Source organism: Glycine max, chromosome 12, assembly GCF_000004515.6.
Source record: "Glycine max cultivar Williams 82 chromosome 12, Glycine_max_v4.0, whole genome shotgun sequence".
Lineage (NCBI taxonomy): Eukaryota > Viridiplantae > Streptophyta > Magnoliopsida > Fabales > Fabaceae > Glycine > Glycine max.
Window position 1 is genome coordinate 34,146,897 of NC_038248.2, and position 15,506 is coordinate 34,162,402.

The 15,506-nt window shown below is 30.5% G+C and overlaps 1 protein-coding gene across 1 annotated transcript; it reads left to right on the plus strand.

Annotated features, from left to right (window-relative positions):
• Positions 1–1,855: 1,855 nt before the first annotated feature.
• On the plus strand, positions 1,856–9,987 carry LOC100775630 (MLO-like protein 6). The gene is made up of 15 exons (XM_003539358.4): positions 1,856–1,991; positions 2,105–2,162; positions 2,277–2,533; positions 5,192–5,308; positions 5,469–5,529; positions 5,908–5,996; positions 6,520–6,594; positions 7,331–7,425; positions 7,584–7,633; positions 7,756–7,796; positions 7,877–8,050; positions 8,196–8,231; positions 8,511–8,578; positions 8,702–8,762; positions 9,284–9,987. The coding sequence occupies exons 1-15, from the start codon at positions 1,872–1,874 to the stop codon at positions 9,707–9,709; spliced, it is 1,728 nt and encodes a 575-aa protein (XP_003539406.1). The 5' UTR covers positions 1,856–1,871; the 3' UTR covers positions 9,710–9,987.
• Positions 9,988–15,506: the final 5,519 nt, after the last annotated feature.

Sequence of the window (15,506 nt, forward strand, 5' to 3'; positions counted from 1 at the left end):
CAGGAAGATAGAATAGTAAATTTGGATTAAGGTCTGGTTTGCTATATCAATGACAAGTTGACGAAGCCTGATTGAAATGGTCCAGCTACCCTTGAAAATAAGCTCCTTATTAGTTTCTTCGCCTCCAAAGCATATATCTCCAAGGCTGAACAAAAGACGTTTCTTGGCCATCCAGCTACCATATATACGGCGTACCCTTTTTGTTTTTTTTTTTTTATAGATAATTCGGCATGTATTTCTCATTTGAAGAATCTGCATATCCAATTAATTCTCCACGTCATTCTAGTAATTTAATAGATAGACAACTTGTACTAACTTTTTGGTATTTAATATGATAAATTAATACTCAAGTTAGTGATAAGAGTATAGTCTAGTCATCAATCAAAAGGTTAAAAAAAACGATAAAAAAGTAGAGAAAAAAATACACTTATAATATAAAGGATTTTATCATTAATTATCCACTAATTAAAAAACGATTATATATATATATATATATATATATATATATATATATATATTAATATTCTCAGTTTCAAATTATACTAATACAAATTCATCTATTTAATTCTACTCTTTCATTTTACATGGAACAAAAATAAAAATACTGACAATATTAAAAAATAATTACATAGTATCCTCTTTTTTTTTTTTTAAAAAAAAATTAGAATAAATTAAAACTGCTAATTTAAACAATAATTTGTTTTGGTATTTAAAAACCAATTTTTAACCTTTAAAATTAATTTTAATTAAACATAAAACAATTATTAAAACATAAAACTGGTTGTAAAAGTGTACTAAGCTAGTATAAAATCAATTTTAAAAATTGATATTTTTATTTATTTTCCAACCGATTTTTCCTATAACTGATTTTAACTATAACTCATTTTAGATATATAACAAAAAAATTAAATATAAAACCTGTTTTATACTAAACCAAAACTGGTTATGGAATTTAAAGCCAATTTTGATTTGGTTATAATTTCCACTTGCTATATCTAGTTATTGAAATGGTTATGGTTAGATTATTCAAATAACCTAATCATAATCGCAAACAATATCTCTCCACTTTCTATCCAAATCACTTAAAATTTATATAAAAATTTCTATATACTAGAGAGAGAAATAGAAAAAAAAAAGAAATATAAAATAAAATTAATATTATTAAATGAAATAAAAATTATGAAGATATCTTAAAGATTTTATTGACAGTAACAACACTTTAATATTTATAAATAAAAAATTAAATATCATACTCATTATATATTTATAAATAAAAAATTAAATATCATACTCATTATAAAAAAAAGTATACACATATCTCAAGTCAAATCTCTTGGTGATATAACAATAAAAGTCAACCAAATACTCCTGTTTTAGTTTTTTTTTTTATATTTGTATTTCTCTCTATTTTGTTACACCACATCATCACTTATATTGGTTACTGATCTGATCTCTCATATAGTCATATTTTAGTATCTGAGTTGTATCATAACCAATATTTACTCCAAAACAAAATATCTTTCCGTTCATATATGCGTCAAGTCAAAAGCTTTATATATGTCCGTTTAGTGAAGAGCAAACTGGATTATTTGATTCTTCCTTATTAACATTGTTATAAGTACAATAAACAATGAAATTAATTAATGACCTTCTTTGTTCGAACCTCACTCCAAGTACGTAACCCCACTATTAGAATATATAGATATCACATTATGACCCGTTCAATACGGGGAGCTAGCTAGCTGAGTTTCTAATTTTGGTCCCCCCCTCACCCATCTCTTATCTATTTATACACCTAGAGTCAAAGGAATAACAATAATAATAATAATATAAAAAAAGAATCATATTGGTAGCAACTAAAGAAGCTAAGCATGGGAGGAAGTGGAGGAAGAAATTTAGACGAAACGCCTACTTGGGCTATAGCCGTTGTTTGCTTTGTTTTGCTCTCCATATCTATCACCATTGAGCACATCTTCCATGTCATAGGAAAGGTATATATTGAATACATATATCAGTTAATTACATGTGTAAGTGTTTAATTTTAACGATCAATATTAATATAATATACTTGCACCACCATGTGTATATATGTTCATGCGAGAAGTGGTTTAAGCAGAAGCACAAAAGAGCTCTATACGAGTCACTTGAAAAGATCAAATCAGGTTAGTTTGAGTATATATATATGAAACAATTAATTAGCTTGTTTAAGTGACAAATTAAAGCTTAGTGAAAAATAATTAACTTGATATATGGTTGGATTACATGCATGCATGCAGAGCTTATGTTGTTGGGGTTCATATCATTGCTCCTAACGGTAGGACAAGGTCTAATATCGAGGATATGCATATCAGAAAAGGTTGCCGGAACATTTCACCCCTGCAGTACCAAAAGAGTGAAACACAGCACGCCCCCATTAGATCATGATGATGACGAAACCAATGGCCGGAGATTACTAGCGGCGATTCTCAGTTCCGATGACGAGAGTCACCGGCGCATTTTAGCCTTGGGTGCAAGGGACAAGTGCGCAGCCCAGGTATGTATGTAGGGTCAAGATCCTCTTCATGTATGTTATACGTTTTCAAACATTGATAACTACTCATTCTTTTTGAATATATTGATTACTAATTGAAATTTATTAAAAAATGTTTTTTTCTCAAATAATTTTTATTCTAATTTTATAATAAATTTTAACTAATAATATAATGTATTAAAAATAAGACTTGTTTAAATTTGAATAATTATTTTTTAGTCATTCAAAAAAATTATTTTTATTAGTCTCTCAAATTTTTTAAAAATTATTTTTAATCTTTTTATTTCTTTGTATTAATGGTGTTATAATTTGTGGTTGCTTCTCACCACCAATTTTTTTAATTTAATTTCTTAGAAAATGATTTTTTAAAAATTAATTTTAATCTTTTTATTTCTTTGTATTAATGGTGTTATAATTTGTGGTTGCTTCTCACCACCAATTTTTTTAATTTAATTTCTTAGAAAATGATTTATAGTAATTTAAAATCAGCAGAATTCAACATTTATGTTTTTATTTCTTCTTTAAAACCATCAAAATATGTAAAAAGACCATACACCAATTCATATGAATCAAATATTTTAGCAATTTAAAATTACCAAAATCATTTTAAAAAAAATAATTTTGGCAATTAAAAATTATAAAAAAAAAATAAACTATAAACACAATGAATAACTAAAAATATTTTTTCAAAAATTTGAGGGGCTAATAAAAATAATTTTTTTTGAAGGACTAAAAAATAATTATCTAAATTTAAATGATTAAAAATATATTTCGACCTAAAAATAATATAATAAAAATCGTGTTACTAATATTTGGTGTATTGTTGAAAAATAACATACTCTAACATTTTTAATATATATATATATATATATATATATATATATATATATATATATATATATAACACATTTTTGGTATGCTTAAATTTATTAAAAATTACAAATATAGTCCATTATTAGAAAAAAAATCACAAAATTTTGTTTCAATACATTTCTGTCAATAATAATAAAACAATGAAAATAATATGTAAAAAAAAATACTAATAGAGAAACTTCCACAAATTTATATACTATTCTGCTTCCGATTCTTTTGGCACTCTAGCTAGAAATTAAAACCAATATCTATTTGAGTTTACTATAATTCTTTTGTCTTATGTGATGTGTTGTTAACTATATTACAAGAGTTGTAGTAATGATAATTGACAAGAGAAAAATATTTCTCCCCAACTTAATTATAGTACTATGATATTGACCTCTCCATGTACGAATTAGTTTGTTAGGTAGAAATGCACTCGCGGAAAATTTTCAACTAGACAAAGGAATGGCCATTGTTCTTTGCCGTAAATACAGGGTTAGAAATATCCAACATTAATTGTTAATTAATTAATAATGTTTTGAGTTTTATACATTAATTCATTTTTGGTTTGAAGAGAATCCATCATGTGAATCCTTGTCAAAGCTTAAGGGACTCATATTAAAAAAAAATAGAGAAATATTAACCATATTTTCTCTAATACTTTCTCAAAGACTCTTTCATGATTCATTAAAATTTATTAAAAATCATCAATTTTAATAATTTTATTTTTTATTTAATGCAAATCAAGAGAAAAAATTATTAAATAAGAAATGAAACCTAAAAAAAAATAATTTTTAATGAAATTTAATCAATCATAAAAAGAATATTTAAAAAAAGTATCAAAGAAAATAATATTCTAAAAAAATTCATATAAGATAGTTATTAAAAGAATGTTATGAAACACATCTACAAAACCTCCAATCAATCAAAACGCATAAAAAAGATAGTATAAATACAATATTATACCTCTTGATCAAATATAATTTATTTTTTTATTTCAAGTAGTTATTCTATTCAACTTGTTATTAACTTTTTTGTTAACGTTTCTTAATTTATGAACACTTTTAAACTTTATCTTAATCACGAAGCATGTATCGACAGGTTGAAAAGAGGGAAAATATTGTAATTGAGAGAGACTCACATTTCATTCGTTCCATTTAAAGCTAGTCATTTTTACCTTTGTTCTAAATTTTAATTCTTTAATCCAATTAGGGATAAGCAAAGAATAAGTTTAGACAAATTTACCTTTGTTCTAAAGCTAGTCACTTTTAAACTTTGATATGATTATTTATTTGAATCCAATCCAATCAAGACTCAAAATATAAGGAATAAGACCCTAACTTTTGAATGTAATATATGTCAATCATAACAATATTTAAAGTTAAATTGTATAATAAAACAAGTATAAAAATTAAATTAAAGTACATATTACAATATAGTTAAAACAAATAATATAATTATAAATATAATGTTATGTTATTAAAAAATTATCTATTAAATAAATTATTTTATTATTAATATACAATTATTAAAAAAATATAGTTTTTAAAAGAATATAACTATATAAGACACTGAATCATATTGAAATGATTTAAAAAATAATTTGAACTTTTTCACAAAATACATTGGATCTAATTTCAAAACTCTACATACCAAAATCAACCTTGAATCGGGCTGAATTAGTAGGATGATCCGGGTTATACTCACCCCTAAATCTAACTACATATATTTTCTTATTCAGGGTTAAGAAAATTAATTTATTTAGCGGGTCCTAGCTAATGTAGTTTTTATTGTATAAATGCGTAGGGTAAAGTCCCGTTTGTCTCATCCGAGGCCATTCATCAACTCCATATATTTATCTTCGTGCTGGCTGTGTTTCATGTTCTTTACTGCATACTCACTCTAGCTCTGGGTAGAGCAAAGGTAATTAAGAATATATATATATATATATATATATATATATATATATATATATATATATATATATATATATATATATATATTCCTTAACAACTTGTATATATACCTCTTTGGATACATCTGAGTTAATTACTTATTTTCTTGAATTATTTGCTACAAATAGATGAGAAGATGGAAACGGTGGGAAGTGGAAACCAAGACAGCAGAGTACCAATTTTCACATGGTTAGTCGTCTGCATATGCCAATATATAAATGTACTCGTTTTTTTTCTTTTTCAAAAACGTTAATGTCTTTCACTTCCTTTTTCGTTCCGAAACATTTATTGTTTTAAACCTTTAAGACCTAGGTTAAATTTTTTTGTTAATCACATCCTCACTTTTCACCTATCAAACTCTATCTTTTACTAATACTTCTCTCTCCTCTCTCTCTCTCTCTCTCTTAACTTTCATTAATTAATAATAAAGCCATTTTTAATTAAAGTATAACAATATTTTTACATTAATTAAATATTTCTTAATTTATATAATTTGATAAGCAATGAATATAAGGTTTGTAATCTCACATTTATGAGTGCAACATTATGTGTTGTTATTTACCACAGATCCTGAACGATTTCGATTTGCGAGAGAGACATCGTTTGGAAGAAGACATTTGAGTTTTTGGACCCAAAATACAGTCCTTGTTTGGATTGTAAGTCATACCTATTCATATGTTTTTTTTTCCCGAGTGCGTGTATCTATAAAAAAAATCAATATCAAAGACTATATACTAATAATAAAAAGTATAATTTTTTTTTTAAACAAATCAACTAAGTGATGAAAACTCAGTATATAGCTCAAATGCTGAAAATCATATCATTCATGTTCTACTAATATGACAATGCCCTAAACTTATAAAAGGACAAAATTGAAATGCATAGCAGTTCCTAGAAGATGGGAAAGAAATAAGTCAAATAACGGTATAGACAGGCAAGTTGGAAACATTTTCAGCGTAGTGACGCTGCTTCTAAGTACTGCGCGCTCCTATTTCCTGTCCCTATATATGATATCTCATATTTATATCAGTTGGACCATTCTTGCTTGTTAAATTACCATTGTAACAGAGCTAACAGAAGTTTCTAATTTCCGCAAGTTTTATAAATGAGATTTTTTTTTTTCATTTTTTAAATATAAGAATGTGTCGCATATTACATTTTTGCTTATTGTTGTAACAGGTTTGTTTCTTCAGACAGTTTGTACAGTCAGTTCCTAAAGTAGATTACTTGACATTGAGACATGGATTTATGATGGTAATCACATTACACCCTTACCAATTTCACCTACCATTTCTCTGATTATTGATTGATACTTGGTTGGTATAATGGTATGCCACTTTTTATTTTTAGAATAAAGCAAGAATTTTTCTTAAAAAACTATATAGTAGATCGATTATTTCAAATTTAACTTTATGAAATTTCATGTATATTATTTTCACCTATAAAATAAACATGCCCAAATAAATTGTTTTAATAAACGAATTATATTCACACCCCTAGAACTTAAGTCCAATTATGTTTTATTTTTTTTTAACCTTACACGTACAACCTTCTTTCAATTTATATAACAATAAATATCTCGTGTATCCTTAATACATATCTAGCCTAGTTTATGAGTTACTCCCCCTATTTATTAAATTAGGGGGTATGTATATGGTCAGAAAAATAAAGGATGTCAAGTGAAATATTTATGATATGCAAATGTAATTTGCCCCGGCCGTTATATATTAGACATACATTAATCGTTTAAGGTGTGCCTGCTATTTGAATAAATAATTTACTCAAGTGTTTTTTATTTAGTAAGTTTATTGCAACAGATTATATCATTATAAACTTAACACGTGGAAACTATTTTAATTCTTTTATGAAATTTATTGAAATAAATTTCAAAAATATGAAAAAGTTATAAATTTCTTTCAAGGGTCCAAATGAATTTGTATAAACTCTTCGAAATGTATTCTTGACGAAATATAACTTTAATTGGGTTTAGGCACATTTGGGGCCTCAAAGTCACCAGAAATTCAACTTTCGGAAATATATCAAAAGATCTCTGGAAGAGGACTTCAAAGTGGTCGTTGAAATCAGGTTTTGTGCTTAATTCTCGCCCTCTATGTTTATGTTTTTTTTTTTCGAATTTTCCAACTGCTATATAAATAATAACCATTTTTTTTTAAAATAACACATGTCATAATTTGATTTACACATTTATAGTATAATTAATTGCTCTCTTTCTAAATTTTTAGTCCTCCAATCTGGTTCATCACAGTGCTTTTTCTCCTGTTTAACACTCACGGTAAGGGAATATATCTTATTATAATAAATCACTAAGCTAAATCACTTTATTGATAATTATTAAGTGTATACAACTCTACATATATACCTAAATTTCCGTACATCGTTTGTATATATGGACAGGCTGGTACTCTTATCTGTGGCTGCCATTTGCTCCTTTGATTGTAAGCACATGCAATGACTTATGTTAACTAATGATATATTTCTTTTTTCTAATTATAATTATAATGTCCACAAAATGTAGATTGTTCTATTAGTTGGAACCAAGCTGCAAGTGATAATAACAAAGATGGGTCAAAGAATTCAACAACGAGGAGAAGTTGTAAAGGGAGTGCCACTGGTGCAACCTGGGGATGACCTCTTCTGGTTTAACAAACCTCGACTTATTCTCTACCTCATTAATTTCGTGCTCTTTCAGGTGTGTGTTTTATACCTCTTTCAAAGCAATAACAATATAACATGAATCAATGCATTCATTTATTTGTCAAAATGAAAAATCTTAATTTCCTCTCATCACTGTTAATTACTAATCCAAGTTATACATGTCTCTTTTCTGACAACAGAATGCTTTTCAGCTTGCTTTCTTTTCATGGGCTGCGGTAAGTCCTGCAAAATAATTAAATTTCAGTTATATGCTACTACTCTTGTAATTATATCAAAAACGAAACTTTCCAATGTTAAAAAATACTTAAATACTGTTGCTATATTGATTTCTACGTGATCAGGACTTGTGAGTGCAATTGTTATCCGAACAAATGCTTTTACTATATTTCTGTTCGAGTGCATTTTTTACCCTTGATGCATGACACTATCTTGTTTTTTATTTGCGTTTAATTACTTATATGAGTGATAGAACTTTTTTCTTTTATGTATTTCAGCTTCAATTTATGATGAAATCCTGTTTCCATTCCCAAAAACAGGGCGTGGTGATCAGAATCTCAATGGGGTACGTGTGTCGTCCCGTTTTCTAGATTTATACTTGTTTAACTCGTATTAAAAAACTTAACCAGTATTAGTCTCAAGTTAACTGTATATATACATTAACAATTTAACTTGGATGATGTGCCAGGATCTTCGTTCAATTCCTTTGCAGCTACGTGACCCTTCCTCTCTATGCTCTCGTGACACAGGTAGTTTAATAAATATCAATTGTTCCACAAATAATTTACTATTTATTTCATTTTTCCTTTTGATTTTCTTATAAAATTTTCCTCTTTATTCATCAAAGTAATCATATATAGAGTTTAATTATTATGAATTATCGGTATCAAATTTTTTAGATTGTCTATTAATTAAAAAATATTCTCAATATAACTTTTGAATTTTTTTTTACAAAAATCAATAATCCTATCCTATATGTTTATTCGCGTTTGATTAAAATGTAAACAACTATTAATTCTAATTAAATTCGATTACATGTAGATAAAACCAAACTTCGCGTGTAGTTCATGTTTGCATTTTCTTATTTTAGTCGAACTAGTGAACTTACTTTATCTAACTTGTTTTTTTTCATATAACAATTTTTAGAGTGTCCAATATATCCGATCTAATAGTTATTAAAAGAAGATCTTTATGAACATTTTTTTAATTTAAAGCTTCTCAAACAAGATTTAAAAATGAATAAAATTTGCTTGGTTGTGGGTGAGAACAGATGGGTTCAACAATGAAGCCAACCATTTTTAACAAAAGAGTAGCCACAGCTCTAAGAAAGTGGCACCACACAGCGAAGAAGAACGTAAAACAGAACCGTGGATTGCGATTGCAGACTCCTTCATCAACCAGGCCCACGACCCCGAACCACCCTAAGTCTCAGGTTAATTTCCTACGCCGCTACCATAGTGAAATGGCCCCTTATCCCTCGTCTCCAATAAGGTTCGATTTTGAGGCAAATCTTTCTTATGAGGTCAATGCTACTAGTTCTTCTATTCACCACCATGAAATGGAAATGGGTCACCAGGCCTATGATCATGCTGAAAAGGTTGATGAGCCCAGCTCTACCCTTGTGGGTTTAAGTCTGCCTCAACGCGAGATTGATATCGAACATGGCAAGGAATTTTCTTTTGATAATAAAGAATGACTACACGTTTTATTAAATGTCAAAATGACAAAGGTGATGTTGATTTTAGTAGCATCTCACCTAGTGTGTAGATCTTTCAAGGCATTGAATATTTTGTAATATATTATTTGTACACATAGTTGCAGGTGTTCCCCTTAGCAAATCATTCCAAAAGTCAGAATTTTTGTTAAGATGTAATTTGAATGTGAACTAGTGTTGTAAATAAAGGAACAAACTACAATTGGATTTCTTTTTCACCTGAAGGTGTAGAGAGGAACTTATTGTTTTCAAGTAAGTGTAAGGCTTGGTTCAAGTAGATATTGGAGTAAGGTTGACTTAGTGGTTGTAAGGGGAATTTAAAGGTTGAAGAGAGAAGGAGGGAGAGGTGGTGGATTTGAACCCACCCACTAACATTCTAATAAAAAAACTAATATATCCAATATTTAGCTAAGAAAGCTACTCGTCATGGACTTCCTATTTCCTATATTTAAAGATCTAGGATGTTAATATCTTTTTTGTTGTCTTGCTGAAATCTGTGATTATGCGCTTGAGGAGTTATGAATAATCTAACTGAGTAATTGTTTGTCCTTCAGGATATGTTCTTGAGGGGTTGCGGATTGTCCCAGAAAGTATTGTTTGATCAGCAAGTGTCCATAAAAGATTTAACAATTGAGAGGCTATAGACTGTCCGATTAACTATGTATATATCTCTTTCAACTTATAAAACTTAAAACCTAATACACTATTAATTACATTTGTATTTTAGAGAAAAATAAACTAAAAATGGAGGCGGAAAAGTACGGGACATACAACAAAGAGCGAGAAAGAGAGTGTGCTTGATTCCAAGTCTCCTTCTTAATTAATTAATTTTTCTTCTCACACTGTCTGCTTGATGAATTGCCTTTTAATTTGTTCATCTATGGCAGCAAGGTTGGAATATAATTACCTATTTCTGTTGAGTTCACTAGTAAAGCTTGCGAGAGAGGATAGGACTTCATATATATTCATAGCAAGTGAAATCTTCTGGAAATTGTTATGTAAGGCTATTGCATAGTTCACCTCATCAAGCAGAGAACAAAAAGTTAAAACACTATTTGACATATCTTAGGAAATAATTGAAACGTTCTTTAACAAATGCTTCTCAAGCAAACAAAAAAAAAAAAGCAGATAGAGAATAATATTACTCATTGCAAATCTATATAATCACAATTAAACATCAACCACACAGACGAATCTCGATCTGTCACTAAGGGTGAGAACTCATTTGATCATGTTAAAATTCATTGTAGAGAGATAGAAAAGAGAGAAAATAGAAACTCAATATTAATTTGGATAATGATCAAAATGAGTAAAAATCAATTTTTACATGAATACATTGGGTCTTATATAGTTAAACTTGTAACTAATTTGTAACTAACTAAACTAAATCTAAATTGTAACAAACTAAACTAATAACTAATTTGTAACTAACTAACCTAATTTTATCTCTAATGCCCCCACAAACACTTTCAGCTTGGAGAAGACAATACATCAACATCAAAGAAAATGAAAAAAAAAATTGAAAACTTAAAATATAGTTAAACATGCCAGAAATACATCAGTCAAAAACAGAAACTTCTAAAAATCTTTGACCAACTTCGACTTTCTTAATCTTCTTCTAAGAGTTCAAAGCAAGTATCAAAGTTTAACCATCAAGCGAATCAGCAACAAGGTCATTTGACAAGAGCTCAAATCATCAATCCAAGAAACTATCAAACCTTAACCACCAAGCAGAAACTATACTTCAAAGTTTAACCACTTGGGAGAAGCAATGATGCTTAACCATCAAGAGCAAAAGCAAAACAACGATTCAATGCTAACCATCTATGGCAAAAGCTTAAACAATGCTTAATCATCACAGACATAAGCTTACATCAACAAAATAGAAGAATCACAAAATTTGTCTTCTATAAGGACTTTTCACAAACACTTAGTGAATCAACAATAACTAAGGCTTAACCACTTATGACAGAAGCTAACAAATGAACAATGTTTAACCACCACACATGGCAGAAGTTAAAATCATAAAAACAAGTCAAACAATATGTCACAAATCAAGCTTGAACTAGAAAATCACCACGCACAGATATGCACATTAGGTGCAGTAGCTATCGAGATAAAGAAAAGCAGAGGCTATTGCTCGAGAAGAAAAGAGGAAAAGCTTATGAACAAGAAAACAAAGAAATTGAGCAAGATGATCAAAACAAGCTTTTGTCTTATTCATTGAACAAAAGGAACTTATATACAGATTGAGAATAGATCCAGAAACTAACACAAAAACAGTTACAAAGTTTGTTACAAATCTGTTAGAGTTCAAAATGAATTTGGCGGGAAATGACAGCTTGATTAAGAGCCCCCCTCAAGCTGGGAATAGATGTTCATCATTCCCAGCTTGGAAATCATGAATTTGAATGAAGCTGGCTGCAAGGCTTTGGTAAATGCATCGGCTAGCTGCATAGAGGACCGGACTGGTAACAATTTCAGAAGACCACTCAAACATTTCTCCCTAACCATGTGACAATCCAATTCAATGTGCTTAGTTCTCTCATGGAATACTTGGTTGGAAGCAATTTGGATTGCTGAATTATTATCACAGAAGAGGTTTGTTGGTTGATTAAATGAAATGCGAAACTCCAGGAGGAGATAAGTGAGCCATTGGATCTCACAAGTAGTTGTTGCTAGTGCTCGATACTCTGCCTTAGATGAGCTACGGGAAACAGTCGATTGTTTCTTAGATTTCCATGAAATGAGAGAATTTCCTAGAAAAATTGAGTAACCAGTAATGGAGCGCCTGGTATCACGACATCCAGCCCAATCAGAGTCGCTAAAGGCTTGAATATGAATGGATCCTGAAGCTGGGTAGAATAGGCCCTGTCCTGGTGATCCTTTCAGATATCGCAAAACCCGCGAGGCAGCCTTCTGGTGATCTATGGTTGGGACATTCATGAATTGACTAAGTTGTTGGACAACATAGGAAATGTCTGGCCTGGTATTAGTTAAGTATATAAGTCTGCCAATTAATCTTCGATAGGAAGAAGCAGCTATAGCTGGCAGGGGGTCACCTTGGCTTTGAAGATGAGTAGTACAATCCATTGGTGTAGCAGCTGGACGACAAGCTAACATACCAGAATCAGAGAGAATATCTAGAGTATACTTTCTTTGGCATAAGTGGATGCCTTGAGGAGATCGAGCCACTTCAATTCCAAGGAAGAACTTCAAATTACCTAGATCTTTAATCTTGAAAACAACATCTAGTAATGAAGTGATCTGATTGATTCTTTTAATGTCATTCCCAATTAGAACTATGTCATCTACATAGACTAGGATTGCTGTAAAACTCTCATTATTGAAGGAAAAGAACAAGGAATGGTCTGATGATGCTTGAGTAAACCCATTATTCAGAAGAAGGGTAGACAATCTATGAAACCACTGTCTACTAGCTTGCTTAAGGTAATAGAGTGATCTGTTTAATCGACATACTTGATTGGAATGAGGGACTACCATTCCTGGTGGAAATTGCATATAAACCTCCTCATTCAATTCCCCATTAAGAAAGGCATTATTTACATCTAATTGCCTAAGATGCCAGCCATTTATGGCAGCTAAGGCCAAAACCAACCTGACAATAGTAAGTTTGGCAACTGGAGAAAATGTGTCCAAGAAATCTAGCCCCTCCATTTGTGTATATCCTTTAGCTACTAATCGGGCCTTGTACCTCTCAATGGATCCATCTGCATGATATTTAACCTTGTAAACCCACTTGCAGCCTATTGCTTTCTTGTTATGTGGTAATTCTGTCAGAGACCATGTATTATTCGATTGGAGAGCTTCTAACTCAGCTTTCATTGCCTTAAACCAGCAATCATGCTGAGATGCTTCAGTGTATGTCTTTGGTTCAACAGTTGTGGAGATGGATAAGGCAAAATATTTGTGGGATGGAGACAATCTAGAATAGGACAAAACTGAATCATGAGGATGAGTTACAGAACTCTTGCCTGGATGCATCACTGAAGCTGATATTGGATTGAGTGTATTAGTTGAATTGAGAAATGTGTGGTAATCAGTAAGGAATGTAGGGGTTTTCCTATCTCTTGTTGACCTCCGTAGGACTGGTTCAGATGGCATAGAGGTATTTGAGGGGTTAAAAGCAGGTGTATCAAATGAATATTGTTCAGACTGGAATGGTGTAGGAGAAACTATAGGTGGTATTGGCTGTGTTTCAATTTCTTTGGTTGTATGATGCAAAGGAAAATGATTTTCATAGAAAACCACATTTATGGATGTTGTTAAATCATTTGTGTGGAGATTGTAAACTAAAAATCCTTTTGTATTTGGTTGAAAGCCTAGAAACACACATGGATGGCCTTTTGGGTCCAGCTTCTTCCTATTGGCTGACAGTGTGGAAATGTAACATAGGCATCCAAAAACTTTAAGATTTGATATATCACATGGTTTTCCAAAAAGTATTTCATATGGAGATGCATCTTTCAAAAAGGGAGTAGGTATGCAATTAATTAAATGAGTTGCATGAGTCAAAGCAAATAACCAGAAACTATGAGGCAAATCTGCTTGAAATAGAAGGGCCCTTGTTACATTCAATAAATGCTGGTGCTTTCTTTCTATAATTCCGTTTTGCTCAGGTGTTTCAGCACATGTGGTTTGATGCACAATACCTTTTGAGCTATAAAAATCATTCATAAGAAATTCTACCCTATTATCAGTTTTTATAACTTTAACTTTACTATCAAATTGATTATGAACTAAAATAATGAAATCCTGAACATGTTTTCTAGCCTCAACTTTGGTATGCATAAAAAATGTCCAAGTGAATCGTGTGTGATCATCAATCACTGTAAGAAAATACCTATGTCCTAGCATTGATGTTTTTGCACATGGTCCCCAAATATCTATGTGTAAAACTTCAAAACTACATGATGCATATGTACTGCTATTTAAAAAAGGAAGCCTTTTATGCTTAGCATAATGACATGCATTGCAAACTAAATCTTTATTGAATTTCAGAAAGCGATAAGTGCCTTGCATTTTCTGTAATCTTTCAAAAGACAGGTGTCCTAATCTAGAATGCCATAGATCTATTGGTATGATGGTACAATTTGGATGAACAATTTCTGTTTCAATACTACAAGTGGCTGGTCTGGTTGGAGTGAGATAGTATAATCCATTTCTCATTTCAACTATACCAATCTTGGCTTGAGTGAGTGCATCCTGCATTAAACATGAATCAGAGGAGAAAATGAGCTTGCAATGGTTTGTAGAAACCAACTTAGATATTGAGATCAAGTTAAAAGAAAAAGCTGAAACATATAGATCTGAAAACAAAACTATTGAGTCAGAAATGCATACATCACCCGAATGTGTAGCTGACACATGGTGACCATTGGGAAGCTTAACTAGGATTGGAGGATTCAATTTTGTATATGATTTAAAAGAACTAAGAGATGCCGACACATGGTCTGTTGCACCTGAATCTAAGACCCAAGTGCAGTGTGTGCATGTGTTATTCACAACGAATGGGTGCTTACCATAGACTGGTGTTGTATCAACTGAACAAGAGGCAATCTATTTTGAACTACTAGACATACTGTCTGAATTCCCTTCACTTGGTTGCTGGATTAAGGCAAGTAGAGCTTTGTATTGCTCAGGTGAAAATCGAATTTCTTTGGGCTCAATTTGCTGTGTTTGATCATTGGTGATTGCTTCATCTCCTGTCACCAAGCTATTTGCACTGCTCCTTGAATTAGAAAACTTAAAACCTAGT

Bases quoted from the DNA above. Each gene is read 5' to 3' on its own strand.
- LOC100775630 (XM_003539358.4), top strand. From the start codon at position 1,872: ATGGGAGGAAGTGGAGGAAGAAATTTAGACGAAACGCCTACTTGGGCT. The intron at 2,163-2,276 runs GTTAGTTTGAGT...GCATGCATGCAG, and splicing joins ACTTGAAAAGATCAAATCAG to AGCTTATGTTGTTGGGGTTC. The intron at 7,426-7,583 runs GTTTTGTGCTTA...CTAAATTTTTAG, and splicing joins AAAGTGGTCGTTGAAATCAG to TCCTCCAATCTGGTTCATCA.